This window comes from Haliotis rufescens, unplaced genomic scaffold (genome assembly GCF_023055435.1).
Source record: "Haliotis rufescens isolate VD_foot unplaced genomic scaffold, xgHalRufe1.0.p SCAF_6, whole genome shotgun sequence".
Lineage (NCBI taxonomy): Eukaryota > Metazoa > Mollusca > Gastropoda > Lepetellida > Haliotidae > Haliotis > Haliotis rufescens.
In genome coordinates this window covers 21,883,248-21,898,494 of record NW_025964334.1, presented here as the reverse complement: position 1 = coordinate 21,898,494, position 15,247 = coordinate 21,883,248, and the positions used below count along the sequence as shown (strand labels likewise).

Here is a 15,247-nt window from a genome sequence, read left to right as displayed (position 1 = left end):
ATTTCAAGTTCGTCGTCAAAGCATACCTCAGAAATAATGTTTGATTTTACATATGACGCGCATCTAAAAATAAACCCAAGACACAGTTAAATATGTTCAATCATACTGCATAATACCGCACGTCCCGATGTGCTTTAAGTTGCATCTGAAATATATATAATGTATGGGGAAATGTGTGAACCATTACGCAACGAGTTGACAATTGTTTTAGGTATGCTCGTTTGTGGTAAAACGAAACCGGTCGCTAAAATGGCCATGAGATGGGCACGAGTCGCTATTCGGCTTGTCCCGGAATAACACGAGTTGGTCACGAATGGCTTCTGAAGTGACATTATTTCATTACCGTCATTATATTGTTATTCACTCAGTGTCCAGAATTACTATTTACTGACAAAACGTCATCAGATCGCGACACAAATACTGCAGTTTGGGAGGTGGTGTAAGGGAGGTGTAAGCCTCTGCATGTTCAATATGCTAGAGTGAAGCAATTTAAATTATGTTGTAAGTGAGGTAACGAAAATGTGTAACACAATTACGATTTTTTTTATGACACTTGTAAAAGAATATATATATATATATATATATAAGGAATTGTCCTCTGGATGTTAATGTTCATGCAACTTGGTAGAGGAGAGATGGAATCTGCCCTTGGTCGACGCTAGTGTTATTCGAGCTGTGTTGTGAGTTCCTGAAGGTAAAACGAACCCCGTCAGCACATACCTTTTTCTGTCCATGTTCTCCTTCCCACGTATCACCGCCTTGTATATACACTGCCAGAGTATACCACACCCCCGCTGTCATAGCAACAGACTTCTCAAACACCACATCAAACACTTGACTGTTGACTTTGTACTCAGTTCTATCTTGAATCGTGCACTGGAAAACATCTTCCTCGTTCCCAAAGTAGGTGGTGACAAAGCAGGTAGCGGGTTTAGTCTTACGGGAAGGCCCATACAGGCTGTATCCACAGAGCATCAGGTTTCGGCTGCTTTGGAAGGAAATGGCATCATTTCTAAAAAAAAAAACATTCCAGCCTCTATTACTCTGTGATGAAAACCTTGTTATGGAATGCGGGGTTCTTTGTTGTCTTTGCTTAGTGTTGAAGGGTTTCACATCATTGTCAGGGCATCCAATATATTCAAGGATCGTGAGACGCTCCTGTTCAGTCAAGAGACCACTGGCTTTAACGTCCCTAGCCAGGAACGTTAGCTTCAAAAGAGGAAATCTAACTTTCAGTAATGTTTCTCCAAGAACTGTTCGCTTGATCTCAGGAGTTACCTTCCTTCCCTGACGTCTGCACTCTGCCTCTGCCCAGCAGTTAACGGCGTTAAAGATGACGTGCTCCTCGGCTGACAGATCATCTGACTCCACAATCTGATGCAACAACACTTGGCTCAGTGTCAGGAAACCAGATGACTGTAGTGACCTCTCACCTGTATCTTTAATCAAGGTGAAGGCCTTCTGAAACAACTGGCTTTGATCAAAACGATGAGCAGCATCTAGAATCACACAGGCGTTGTCAACGTTGAGGTGTTTCTCCAGGAACTCCAGACATTGGGATTCTAAGGCGGTGATGGCATATTTTCTGGAGGCGTACAGTAGAGCTGTTACGTTGTCAGCATCAACAGTTGTGTTGTCTGTGTAAAGGTATCTGAAGAAGGAGAGGAGTACGAACAATTTTGCTGCCAAATGATGCAGTATTTGAAAAAAGATAATACTACCGCTCAACATTAAATGTATTTAAGATCAGTTAAAATTTGCATGCCAGAATATTTGATTTCATTGTTGACATATGTTCTCGCCGTTGGAGTTGTATGTGAATTTAATGCTGCTTTGAAGAGGTTTTCAATAATCATTACGTCTCTCATTCTGTTCTGTAATACTGTAATGATTAATGCTTACAAGAGAAACTCTCTGAACTCCTTAGGCTCTATTTCAGGAACACTGACTTCCGACGTCTCCGCCAGGGGGCCAGTAAACATGGCGTGGAACACACAACTTCTGCTGATGAGCTCGTAGCGATGGGCCTTGATCACATGGCCTGTACTTCCAACACGAAATGTGACGTCATAAAGATCTTCCGCATCGAACATGCGTAGATTGCATTCAGCAAGGGTCTTCCCCGCTTGCCAGTTGTCAACAAACCCTGACGTACTTTCAGCTTGTTGTACGTTCACAGCCGCCATTTTATCTGAAAGTTGGGATGACATATGAAAGACATTGAACAAATAGTTTTCAGATTCAGGTACAGTTACCCAAAGAAAGCTCATGCATGTACCCCCACGTAAGATGTTTTTGAGCCTCAACTCTTTTCGAGTTCTTTAACAATACATTACCATGCGCTTTATGACGTAATGAAGATAGACGCTTCAAAGTTCACTGCATTCGTCACCACTCGCTCCTTTCCGTAACCTGCAAGAGTGACTGAGTGAGTGAGTTGGGTTTAACGCCGCTTTTAACATTATTCCAGTTATATCACGGCGTGTCAGCTTAATGTGGGAGGAAAGCCCGAAGTGATGCAGGTCTCACATGTTTACCACTTCGGTGAAACCCACGAGCACGGGTATGGTGCTGACAAACCTAGAAACATAATCGGGGCGAACCGGGATTCGAACCCACAATCATAGATTTCTGGCGTGCCCAAGGGACGCAACTCTGCACAACGAATCGCGGCGCCTTAGACGACTGGGTCACCCGTTTAAACTGCAAGAAGACACGTCCCCCTATCGATGAATGTTATGTGCGAAAATAGGTCAACCCAATCAGAATGCGCGTATGATTTCAAGTTCTTCGTCAAAGACTCCCTCAGCAATAATTCTTGATTTTACATGTGTCTCGCCTCTAAAATATACCCAAGACAGTTAAAGGTGTTCAATCATACTGTATAATTTCGCATGTCCTGATGTGCTTTAAATTGCATTTGAAATCTATAAAATATATGGGGAAATATATGTGAACCTTTAAACAACGAGTTGACAATTGTTTTAGGTATGCCCGTTTGCGCTAAGACGGAACCCGGTCGTACAAAAGGGCCATGAGAGGGGCACGAGTCGCTATTCGGCTTGTCCCGGTATAACACGAGTTGGTCACGAATGGGCTCACTGAAGACATCGAGGAGTTCGCCAGTTGTCGCTGAAGTTATGTTTCAAAATAAGCTACACGAGGTAAGATATTCAATAAGTGGGTGAGTGAGTGAGTGAGTGAGTGAGTGAGTGTGTATTGTTTTACGCCGCTTTTAGGAATATTCCAGCAATATCACGGCGGGGGACACCAGAAATAGGCTTCACACATTGTACCCTTGTCGGGAATCTAGCCGGGTTTTCGGCGTGACGAGCGAACGCGTTGACCACTAGGCTATCCGACCGTCCTATTCAATAAGTAATGAACACATATCTTCAAACTTACTGGGGAGGTCGGGTAGCCTAGTGGTTATGAGTATGAAGTAAATCTCCTACCTACATGGGTATTCTACACTTACGAAATATTTTCTTTGTAGGTGCATGCCTTTCTACTTGGTCCGATATGTTCTAGCAAGTCTTATACTGACCAGACTATCTTTATAATGTAGAATGACCTGCTCATGTTTGGCCTCGCCCCTGATGTTACTATAATCTATAGCCGTAGACAATTCACCCGCAAACTGAATTTCCCCCTAACTATACAATGTTTTATTATCATGTCTCTTTAGCACTTACATACTTGTATAATGACAATAAACATAGGCCATGTTGACGAGACAACGTACATTAATACATGTAGGTGTGATATGTAGTAGTATTTGTGTTTACATCGTGTGACAAGATGATTAAATATTCTTCTTCTTCTAATCTTTTCACACTTCTGCACAAACACTTGATGTGAAACAATTCGTTGGGAAGTGAGAAGCTGTTAAACTGGACCTTTTTCATAATTTCATTAACATTATTATATTGTTATCCATTTATAATACACAATTAGAATGTACCAGGTGTGTTCGTAATGAAAATTGGAGTTAACCTGTCCATCAAGGATATCCGACTCAGAACGTATAAAATACAACCTTAGATGTAATAATGGCTGCCAGGAGACGGAAAACCCAAAACCCTTTGCTAAAATACACAGCTTCTGAGAACTTAACAAGTGCTTCATTTCATGGCAAAGCTGTCATCGTATCTTTGTCTATTGAATGCATGCAAAGGTTCAAAATAACGCATAAAACACCAAACGAGGTGCAAAATCATCATCAAAGTTGCATTATTAATTCTAAAGTATTTATGTCAACAATTGAAAGTTATATTTGCACTGACATATATACAATCAATACCTAGTTAATTATATTCATTAAAATCTCTTAATTCATGATTTAATCATTAAATAAAACTACATTTCTTTGACGATAACGTCACTTGGAGACTGCGAACCAGAGTACCGTGCCCCGGCACTGACAAGACGCCATCAGGCCCTCTTTATTTTTGAAGTATTTATATCAACAATCGAAAGTTACATTTGCACTGACATATATACAATCAATATCTAGTTAATTATATTCATTAAAATCTCTTTATTCATGATTGAATCATTAAATTAAACTACATTTCTTTGACGATAACGTCACTTGGAGACTGCGAACCAGGGAGCCGCGCCCCGGCATGACAAGACGCCACCAGGCCCTATTTATTTTTGAAGTATTTATATCAACAATCAAACGTTACATTTGCACTGGCATATATACAATCAATACCTAGTTAATTATATTAATTAAAATCTCTGTATTCATGATTGAATCATTAAATCAAACCAATTTGCTTTATAGATGGATCCGTGAAGATCCGGAATAGGTCTTCAGCAAAACCAATGTTTGCCGTAAAAGGCGACTATGCTTGTCGTAATAAGCGACTAACGGGATCGGGTGGTCAGGCTCGCTGCCTTGGTTTGATGCATGTCATCGATCCCAATTGCGTGGATCGATGCTCATGATGTCAATCACTGGATTGTCTGGCCCACACTCGATTATTTACAAACCCCCGTTATATAGCTAGATAATTGCTGAGTGCGGCGTTAAACAACAAACCAAACCAAAATCTTTACAGATGACATCACTTGGAGAGTACCATGCCAATGACAAGATGCCATCAGGACTAAACGGTGCGTTCCTTTCAAAACCCTGGCCGACGGGGGTGAACCAAGGTATAACCCAAGTTCACTTTGGTTGACCAATGTAAGCTCATGTCAACTCATTTACGTCATAATTCAGTTGACAAAGGTCGCCCTTACCGACTGAATCTTTTGGGTGCTTTGGTTAACTAATTTTCATCATCAAACGCACCTTCCAATACCGCAGGCTTGTTCGGGTGTTGGTGGTGTAAGGGAGGTAACTCCAGCAATTTCCATATTCTAGACAGAGGCACTTCAAACATGTTGTTTACTGTATTCATATCACACCAATTTGACACAAATAAGTTTCATACATTCGTGGGTACGGAATGGAATTGAAGGGTGGTCTAAAATAGGTGTGTCCGGCACACTAATTGTATAAATATAACCAGGACAATAACATCAGGACATCACATGAGCCTGTAATAGATCAGACTTCACACCTGGCCGGTTTGTGAGTCTTGTTTCTCAAATCGAAAACAGTATCTATGACACAAGGCTGAGTGAGTGAGTGAGTTAAAATTTAACGTCACATCGGCAATATTGCAGCCATATCGTGACGAGAAGTTGGTCATAAATAATGCATATATTTAAACTGTATAAAAACCTGTCATCGAAGGACAGTACGATAACTAGCATATCACAGATTAGATTTAAAACTAGTCGAGGCACATTTAAAAGAAGAAAGATTGAGTTGACATCACAATATAAAAATGGGCTTGAGATCGTCAGTAACTAAAGGGAGATCACCATACCAGGGACCATGGGGACTTACAGTGCCTTTGCTTCCTGCATGGACCCCGGCAGGATTTATATCATCCCTTCAGTCACTGGTGATTGTATACCAGTTTAGCCTGAAGTTAAAATAACGAAAATACTACTATTTAAAATTCTGGTATGCATACAAATACTTCGAATGATTAGGGACTTACATACCCTCTTAGGGGGACAATAATTTTACGCTACTTCAACCCCCCTCAAGGGTACAGCCACTAACAATCTCAGTTAGAAATAAGCACTACCAATTTATAAAAGAATATCCTAAATACATCAAAATTTATGAAACAGTTCTATTTCTTTTAAAAAGCATAATATTAAACGATAATTAACGTCATTAAAAAGGGCCTTGACCGTTTTAACACTGAAATATTTATCCCTTGTGATGGAAAAATCAATACAGTCAAGCAGGACATGCTTGACCGTGATTCTTTCATCACAAGGGATACAAAACGGAGGATCCTCACCTTTCAATAAATATTCCTGCGTATATCTTGAATGGCCAATACGACATCGTCGCATAACGACCTCTTCAAATCTGGACTGACAGCCCAAGTAGGTGTAACCGATATTTGGTTTAATTTCATGTAATTTATTGATACCTACTTGGGCGTCCCACTTCTGCTGCATTAAATCTCGGATGTAAGATCTGATTACAGGTTTATAATCAGTATATGGGATGAGAAGTGGTGTCACAGATTTGTTGAGTGCTTCTTTTGCAGCAGCATCGGCCATTGTGTTACCTAAGATACCAACATGGCTGGGTAACCAACAAAAGACGATGTCATATTGGCCAGTAGCAAGATCATTAAATAATTCTATAATGTCGTGTAAAAGTGGATGTTCATATGAAATATTCTTAATGGCTTGAAGACAAGAAAGGGAATCAGAAAATATGATGAAGTTATTATGTTTGGACTGAGTATTTATATATTTGAGAGCTGTTAATATTGCCTGCGATTCTGCTGTAAAAATGGAACTGACATTTGGTAATCTGGATGATATGGTTCTGGATCCAATGACGGTGGCGCAAGCAACTGCGTCACCATCCTTGGATCCATCTGTAAATATAGACTTATAAGTATTGTATGCGCTTCTTAATTGATTATATTCTTGCTGATACATGAGTTGATTGGTGTCTGATTTCTTTAGTGCCGTTAATGAAAGATCTACCTGTGGCTTTACTAGTTGCCACGGAGGAGACGAGAGTAGTTGAGTCTGAGATATGATTGTGAGATCAATATTTGCAGCAGAAATGTCAGGTTGTATTCTTATTCCAAGGGGTGGAACAAGCGAAGGTTTCTTATGATAGAGGTCTACATGTTGAGGATGAAAAACACAGTCATAGTCAGGATTTGATTGATTTGAATATAGTTTTGTGATGTATTGTAAAGATAATTTTAGGCGGCGGTCTTTAAGGGATGGCTCATCAGCTTCAACATTCAGACTAGATACAGGAGATGTTCGGAAGGCACCCAGGCAAAGCCTGAGGCCTTGATGGTGGATAGAATCAAGCAGTTTTAAGTTACTTTTGCAAGCTCCACCATAAATGATGGAGCCATAATCCAGTTTGGAGCGTATGAGAGCTCTGTACAGTTGCAGGAGAGTTTTCTGATCCCCTCCCCACTTTGCGTTGGAGACAACTTTCAACAGGTCAAGTGCCTTCAGGCATTTATTCTTTAAATATTTGATATGTGGCAAAAAGGTTAAATGATGGTCAAAAATAATGCCTAAGAACTTGGCCTCCTTTACAACTTTAATAGGAGTGCCATCTAAAACTAGATCTGGGTCCTTGTGAGGCTTGTACTGTCTACAAAAATGTATACAATTAGTTTTAGATTTTGAAAATCTAAAACCATTTTCTAATGACCACTTTTGGATTTTGTTTAGGCATAATTGTAGTTGCCTTTCAATAGTATTCATATTTTTACCACGACAGGAAATATTAAAATCATCCACGAATAAAGATCCATCGATGGAATCGTTTAAAACCTTAGACAGGCTATTTATTTTTATACTAAACAGTGTGACAGACAAAATACTGCCTTGTGGGACACCCTGATCCTGAGTATAATGATCAGACAGGGTAGAACCCACGCGGACCTGAAATTGTCTGTCGGATAAAAACTTGGATATAAATTGAGGCAAACGGCCTCGCAATCCAAAGTCATGTAAATCTTTTAAAATGCCATGCTTCCATGTAGTGTCATATGCTTTTTCCAGATCGAAAAAGATAGACACTGCATGCTGTTTGTTAACAATGGCATTCTTAACGAATGACTCCAATCTAACTAAATGGTCAATGGTACTACGATTTTTACGGAATCCACACTGAATATTTGTAATTAAATTATTTGATTCCAAGTACCATGTTAATCTATTGTTGACCATGCGTTCCATGGTTTTGCAAACGCAACTGGTCAATGAAATGGGTCTATAATTTGAGGGATCACTGTGATCCCGTCCAGGTTTCGGTATGGGTATTACTATGGCATCACGCCAGGAAGAAGGAAACTTACCTGTTGTCCATATTTCATCAAAAATCAACAAAAGGGTTTCTAAACACGGTTCTGGTAAGTGCTTCAGGAGTTGATAGTGTACATTATCAGCTCCTGTAGCAGTATCATGAGATTGTCCAAGAGCAGTATGAAGTTCATGGATCGAAAATATTTCATTGTAATCTTCCCCATTATCTGATTTAAAATTTATAGTTTTCTTTTCCTGCTGTTTTTGAAATTTTTGGAATTGAGGGACATAATTTGAGGAAGAAGAATGTTTAGCTAACGTTTCACCTAGTTTATTTGCAATATCCGATTTATTTGTTAATAGTTCATCCCCATTCTTAAGATGGTGGACGCTACATTTAGAACCCTTACCTTTAATTTTTTGTATCATGTTCCATACCTTGGACATGGGCGTTCGTGAGTTTATCTTGGAAACATAATGTTGCCAAGAATGCCGTTTATTTTGTTTAAACGTACGCCTGGCTTTAGCATTTAAGATTTTATATTTATTCAAATTATGGACCATGGGATGGCGACGGAAATAGTGTTCAGCCTTTTTCCGTGCCTTCCTAGCTTGTTTGCAGTCATTATTGAACCATGGTTTACGGATATGTGGATTTGTAGAGGACTTAGGAATACATTCATCTGCTATTTTGTTTAATTCATCTGAAAATAATTGTACAGGATCATTCGCATCAATAAATAGATCAGGTTTTAATTTGTTGGATGCAAGCATTTCAAATAAAGGCCAGTTGGCCTTAGTGAAGTTCCATCTTGTTGAAGGAGGAACATCTGAAGGTAAGACAGATTTTAAAATAGTTGGAAAATGATCACTGCCACAGAGGTCTTCGTGGACGGACCATTCAAATTCGTTTAATAAATCAGAGTGAGTGAGTGATAAATCCAGTGCAGAGTAGGTACCTGTACCGGGATGTAGATATGTGTTTGAGCCATCGTTATAGATACATAAGTCATTGTTAGAAATAAAATCTTCCAAAAGTTTCCCCTTATTATTTGTCTGAACACTTCCCCAAATCGGATTGTGCCCATTTAGATCACCCATAATGATACAGGGTTTTGGGAGTTGATCATAGAGAGCTTGAAGTTCAGACTGTCGGAGAGAAGAAGATGGTGGGATATATAGCGAGCACAATGTAAAAACAATGTGCAAAGTCACACGGATTGCAACAGCTTGAAGCGGAGTAGTAAGTTGAACGGGGCTATGGATGACGCCGTGTTTCATTAGAATTGAAGAACCTCCAGTGGCTTTAGCACCAGGAGGGGAAAATACATTGTAGGGGGTATAACCTCTAATATCAAATTTGTCAGTATCCTTATAATATGTTTCCTGTAAACATATGGCAGATGGCTTAAAATCCTGTATTAAGAGTTGTAACTCATTGTAATTATTCCTAAGTCCTCTACAGTTCCATTGAATTAAATTTGATGAGTGACTCATGGTGGCTCGATTGGCGATCTCTCACGTGATCGTGAGGAAGATGAACTCCTATCACTAGTGCCTAACGATGGAGTCACCTCCATGTCTAGAGCACTAAAGGAGTTCTGAAGAGACACTTCCGAAGAAGAGAGGGTGCTAGGTGATTGTTTCCTATTTAACCTTTGCCTTTGCTTTTTGGATAATTTACGCTCCTGAACAGATGGCTCATCAGGAGATGCCTCAGATGAAGTCTGTGTTTCAGCCTGAACACAACACGGTGATGATGCGGATTTACTGTCAGAGATTGGAATGTCACGGACAGAAGCACTTGTAACAGGTCGGTCAGAATTGACCCATGTCAAATCGGTTTGACACAGAACAGATGAAAATGTTTTTTCAGATTTGGACACAGCAGCAGAATAATTTAGAGTTGAAGGAGCTGTTGACTGACTGGCAACAAGCTCTCTAGCATCGGCAAAAGAGATGTTTTTTTCACATTTAAGTTTCAGTATTTTGGTCTCGGTTTGATACACAGGACAGGATTTGGAAGAGGCCATATGTTGGCCTTCGCAGTTTGAACATTTGAGATCTTCAGTACACTCCGCACTCTCGTGTTTGCCACCACAACGATGGCAAACAACGGGGCGTCTACAGGTTTTCGAACCGTGACCAAACTTTTGACATTTATAGCATCGGAGTGGATTGGGGACATACACATCCACTCCGATGTTGACATAACCTGCTTTAATTGAAGTTGGAACTGATGGACAAGCAAACGTGAACAAATATGTGTTCGTTAGGACAATATTTTATTTTTCATCCTTTCGGGTGAAACGTTTGACGGCTTGTACTCCTTGATATTTGAGTTCTGAAACAATTTCATCTTCCGTCATGTCTGAAAGGGAGCGTGTCCTGTCGCGAACAATGCCACGACAAGAGTTCAATGTCCTATGCTTTGAAACAGTAACCTCAACATTAGCAAAGTGTTTAATTGATAATAAATTGAGGGATTGTTGTTTCCTCGAACATTCCACCAGAAGAGATCCAGTACGCAATCGTGTGACATTTTTAACTTCTCCACAATATCCATGAATGGCTTTGGATATAGCAAAGGGATTCAGCTTTAGCGGTTTATGATCTGTGGCTTCGATCACAAGGAATCGAGCCCAGGAATCAGGTGGAAGAGTATCAGCGTCATCGGACGAACTTGAGTCTAAATGGCGTCGTTTTGAACCAGATTGTGAGTGAGCCATGATTATGTTGAAGTGATTCAGCAACCCTGCTCCCCACCCACCATGGAGTATCATAATAGACTGTGTTGCAATGCACCTGATCTCCAAGATGCAAACACCAGGGCTACAGGGTTGTTATACTCCAGAAAATATGACACAAACAGCAATATCTGTATACCAAAATAAGTGCCAGGCTGGTTCTGCCCATGACAAGAAATTGGATACATATTGAGTTTGGAGGTCAACATTACCAGATTGGCCCATGAGCCACCGCCTTCTGGCATGGGACTCTAGGCAAAAGTGTACATATAATTTCCAATGAGAACATTAATTTACAGGTGTCAGAAATACAAAACATGAATGACATCAATGTTTTCCATACACAGGGCATGGCATGACCAGCCGATTGATAGAACCGGGCCCATTCTACCACCCGTCTAGGTGAAGTTAGGGTCAAAGTGGTGTGTTGGGCAAAGGAACACAGTTCCAGGAACCAGTGCCCTCAACCACCAGACTCCCTTCCTCCACCGACACAGGGGCGCAACCCACGGCAAACAGGTTGCCCAATTCGGTCGCCTCATACGACCAGCAATGGGGTGCTGTGGAAATATTCTACCCCGGTTCCACACGGGGGAAGAGCGATTAGCGTTACCCAGCACTCACCACGAGGAGGTTGCTCTTCACGAGTGCCGACACAAGGCTGAACCCAATACTATGTTGGTACAAAGGCTGCTCTACTTTCTACCCACATGTTCGTTTACTTACCAATATCTGGAAGACAGACACAAACCGAACTGATCACAAAGACACCGAGAATGTTATTGAATCAATTCGCACTTGGATATCTTGATTTTTAACAACTAGGCTACCCCACCAATACTGTTATTGGATCAATTAGCGCTTGGATATCTTGATTTTTAACAACTAGGCTACCCCACCGAGAGTGTTATTGGATCAATTAGCTTTTGGATATCTTGATTTTTAACAATTAGGCTACCCCACCAATACTGTTATTGGATCAATTAGCACTTGGATATCTTGATTTTTAACAACTAGGCTACCCCACCGAGAGTGTTTTTGGATCAATTAGCTCTTGGATATCTTGATTTTTAACAACTAGCCTACCCCACCGAGAGTGTTATTGGATCAATTAGCTCTTGCATCCTGATGTACGTTAGTAGTCGCCATTTTTATCTGAAAGTTGGCATGATACATGAAAGGCATTGGCGTATCAGTCTGATCAAATAGGCTTCAGATTCAGGTACAGTTACCCAAAGAAAGTTCATACATGTCTATATAGTTCCACCAGAGGCCATTCTGGATGTACAAGTGATTTGGAGGAAGGGTAATTTTTTTTCAAAGACAGGCAAGTATGTCCTTCACTTTATTAGTAAATTACTTTGTAAGCTAACCCCTTCCTTTGAAGTAAAATGCATTGAAGTGGTGACTCCTAAATGTTCGTTTCTAAAATATGATTGCAATTCTTCAATCAATCAACCTTTATTTACACATATGTTGAAAGGCTACGTGCCCATAGTACAGATTGTATAGGTAGTGTAATATACATATTATCAACTAATCCTTTGATGTGCATTTTCTATAATTCATTGCATGAAATACATATGATGTCACATTTTACATGTTGCCATTTTGGAAGCAAATAAACTTAACAATATTTGGTGGTTGGTACATATAAGGAGATAAATATTCAATACGCAAATGATCATATACTGGACACACAACGAAAAGATCATACTCATCTCGTACTTCCTGCTTATTGGATATTTTACAAACTCTGTATTCTTTTAACATTTGTGTGTATGTTCCCTGTTCAAAGTTAAGATTAGGCGGTGAGCATCTTATTAGAGAAAAAAGATATTCTATTTTTTGGAAAAGAGTTGTCAAAAGGTATTCTTCAGTTATACATAGATTCTTAATCATTATATTACATTTTACCAAGTTCAAATATAGTTTTCTTAACAGATGCGACCCAATTTAGGCTTCCAGAGCTATCATACAATGACATCATTTCATGACATTTTCTTGGATATCTATAAGAAGGTATATAATAATTTTACCCAATGCCTTGGAACTTAATCCTGTGCATATGTAAACAATGTAACTTTACCACATTCACCATACACTTAACAGATGTTGAAGGTATGTTTTGTAGAGGCTACGGTATTGAGGCTACGAGATGAGGACACTATTATTAATTACATGTACAAGTATATTATTTATTTATTTTTTGAAAGTGTTACTTTGACCTACATGTAAAAATATTCAAGCTTATTTGTTTGAACACAATCCATCAAGCGTGAACTCAATGTAAACTGTAATAATTTTTATCACCGATTTTAATAGCACCTGATTTTTTTATGTTGCTTCTCCACATATTTATAAAAAATATGTTTGTCATATTCTTTCAGTCTTGTGTAAACAGTGACGCCAGGTTGGCCTCCATCAATCACATATGCTGAATCACTTAACTTGGCATACGTGATTTCTAATCTCACATTTCTGAAGAAACACCTCACGTGAAACATCTCATTATTTTAGTTGGAAAGTGAACAGCTGCCAAAGTGAAATTATTTCATTAACATCATTATTTTGTTATCCATTTTAATTCAGGATTACAAAACACTGACGAAACATCAATATACCGTATCCCTAATACCGCAGGTAAGTTCGGGCGTGAGACAGGGTGGAAGGGAGGTAACTCCAGCATGCACAATTGTCAAGATCGATGGAACTTTAAATAGGTTGTTTACTGCATTTATATCCAATCAATTTGACCTAAATAAGTGCTATAACAATTGTGAGTAAGGAATGAAATATAAGGAATGTCTCAAATCGGCGTGCGGTGCACAGTAATTGTATGACTATACGATAACAGTGACGACGACAGCAGGACATCACATAAGCCGATAATAGGTCAGACTGAACACACGAGCGGCCTATGAATATTGTACCTTAAATCAACAATATCTAACAACGCTAAACCCATTACTATGATGATACAAGCGCTGCTCTACTTCCTACCCACGTGTTCGTTTACTTACCAATATCTGGAAAACAGACACGAACCGAACTGTTTACTGTGTTGCCGCTGACAATGTACGCTTCCGTGTGTGGGTCACGTGATCTACTTTCGGTTCAGGCCTAAAAGGTGAATGGTGAGTTTAAGTGTATTGTGTGTCGCGTCTAATATGACTAATATGTCTAATTTGGGAAAATGTATCGTGTCTCTGTCCTCATTTCCCATAGTTTATTACTTACGGGAGAATATAATCAAACATGGAGCGAGGTTCCTTTTTTTGCAAAAACTTCAACAACAAAACCATCATGGTACAAAGGTTGTCCACCCCGCACTGATTGTATGAGTGTTATCTGAATATGTGCATTTGACAGTTTCCGTAGGGAAGGATGATTTACCGAATACCTTATGTATAATATGTATATGATTGTGAGCACTGGTTATACTCACCATCTGTTGCCATGGTCCACCAATCCATTAAAATCAGATCTTAGTTGTCGCTTCCGCTAAACAAAGATCTGAGGACATCCTATTACGATGACCGACCAATGGATTGACCAATCAGAAGTGAGCTTTCTTGAGCTTTACGGCACCAATTTCAAATTCGCGACTACGCTTCGAAACATATTTTGACAAATTCTCGATTACAAATTTGAAACCTGAACATTCTGGAATGGCTAATAGATGATCTAGATTGTATTGATTCAGTCGTTAAACCCGTAAGTATCGTTCGGAATACACCGTGTTATGCATTTCGACGTAGAAATCACATTCCGACTGTCACTTTCATAATCTGGTAATCGACGCTCTGATTAGTTGGATGAAAGGTCGTTCTGACGCGACCCCTTATGGGATGTCTTCAGATCTTTGATCAGCGGTAGCAAGAATTAAGGTCTGACTTTAATGAGATTGATGATCCACTTACAGAGAATAGAAGCCAGTGAGTCAATTTTGTCATTACATGTGTTCAGCTACATGGGCTGGAAGTCAGTGTCACCTCATTAACTGTTGGAAAACATAAGCATATGTACTGATAGTCGTTCATATCAGAGGGTAAATCGAGTCAAATCCGTGAGCCACCTCTATTACCATTTATGATAGTAAACCTGATCCTGCGTCTTTCATT

General features: G+C 39.6%; 1 protein-coding gene across 1 annotated transcript; it reads right to left on the bottom strand.

Moving 5' to 3' along the window:
- Window positions 1-612: 612 nt before the first annotated feature.
- Window positions 613-2,060, bottom strand: LOC125374809 (BTB/POZ domain-containing protein 6-like). The gene is made up of 2 exons (XM_048386469.1): window positions 1,903-2,060; window positions 613-1,651 (listed from the first exon to the last, which is right to left on the bottom strand). The coding sequence occupies exons 1-2, from the start codon at window positions 1,980-1,982 to the stop codon at window positions 613-615; spliced, it is 1,119 nt and encodes a 372-aa protein (XP_048242426.1). The 5' UTR covers window positions 1,983-2,060.
- Window positions 2,061-15,247: the final 13,187 nt, after the last annotated feature.

Bases quoted from the DNA above. Each gene is read 5' to 3' on its own strand.
- LOC125374809 (XM_048386469.1), bottom strand. From the start codon at position 1,982: ATGTTTACTGGCCCCCTGGCGGAGACGTCGGAAGTCAGTGTTCCTGAA. The intron at 1,652-1,902 runs GTAAGCATTAAT...CTCCTTCTTCAG, and splicing joins GAGTTCAGAGAGTTTCTCTT to ATACCTTTACACAGACAACA.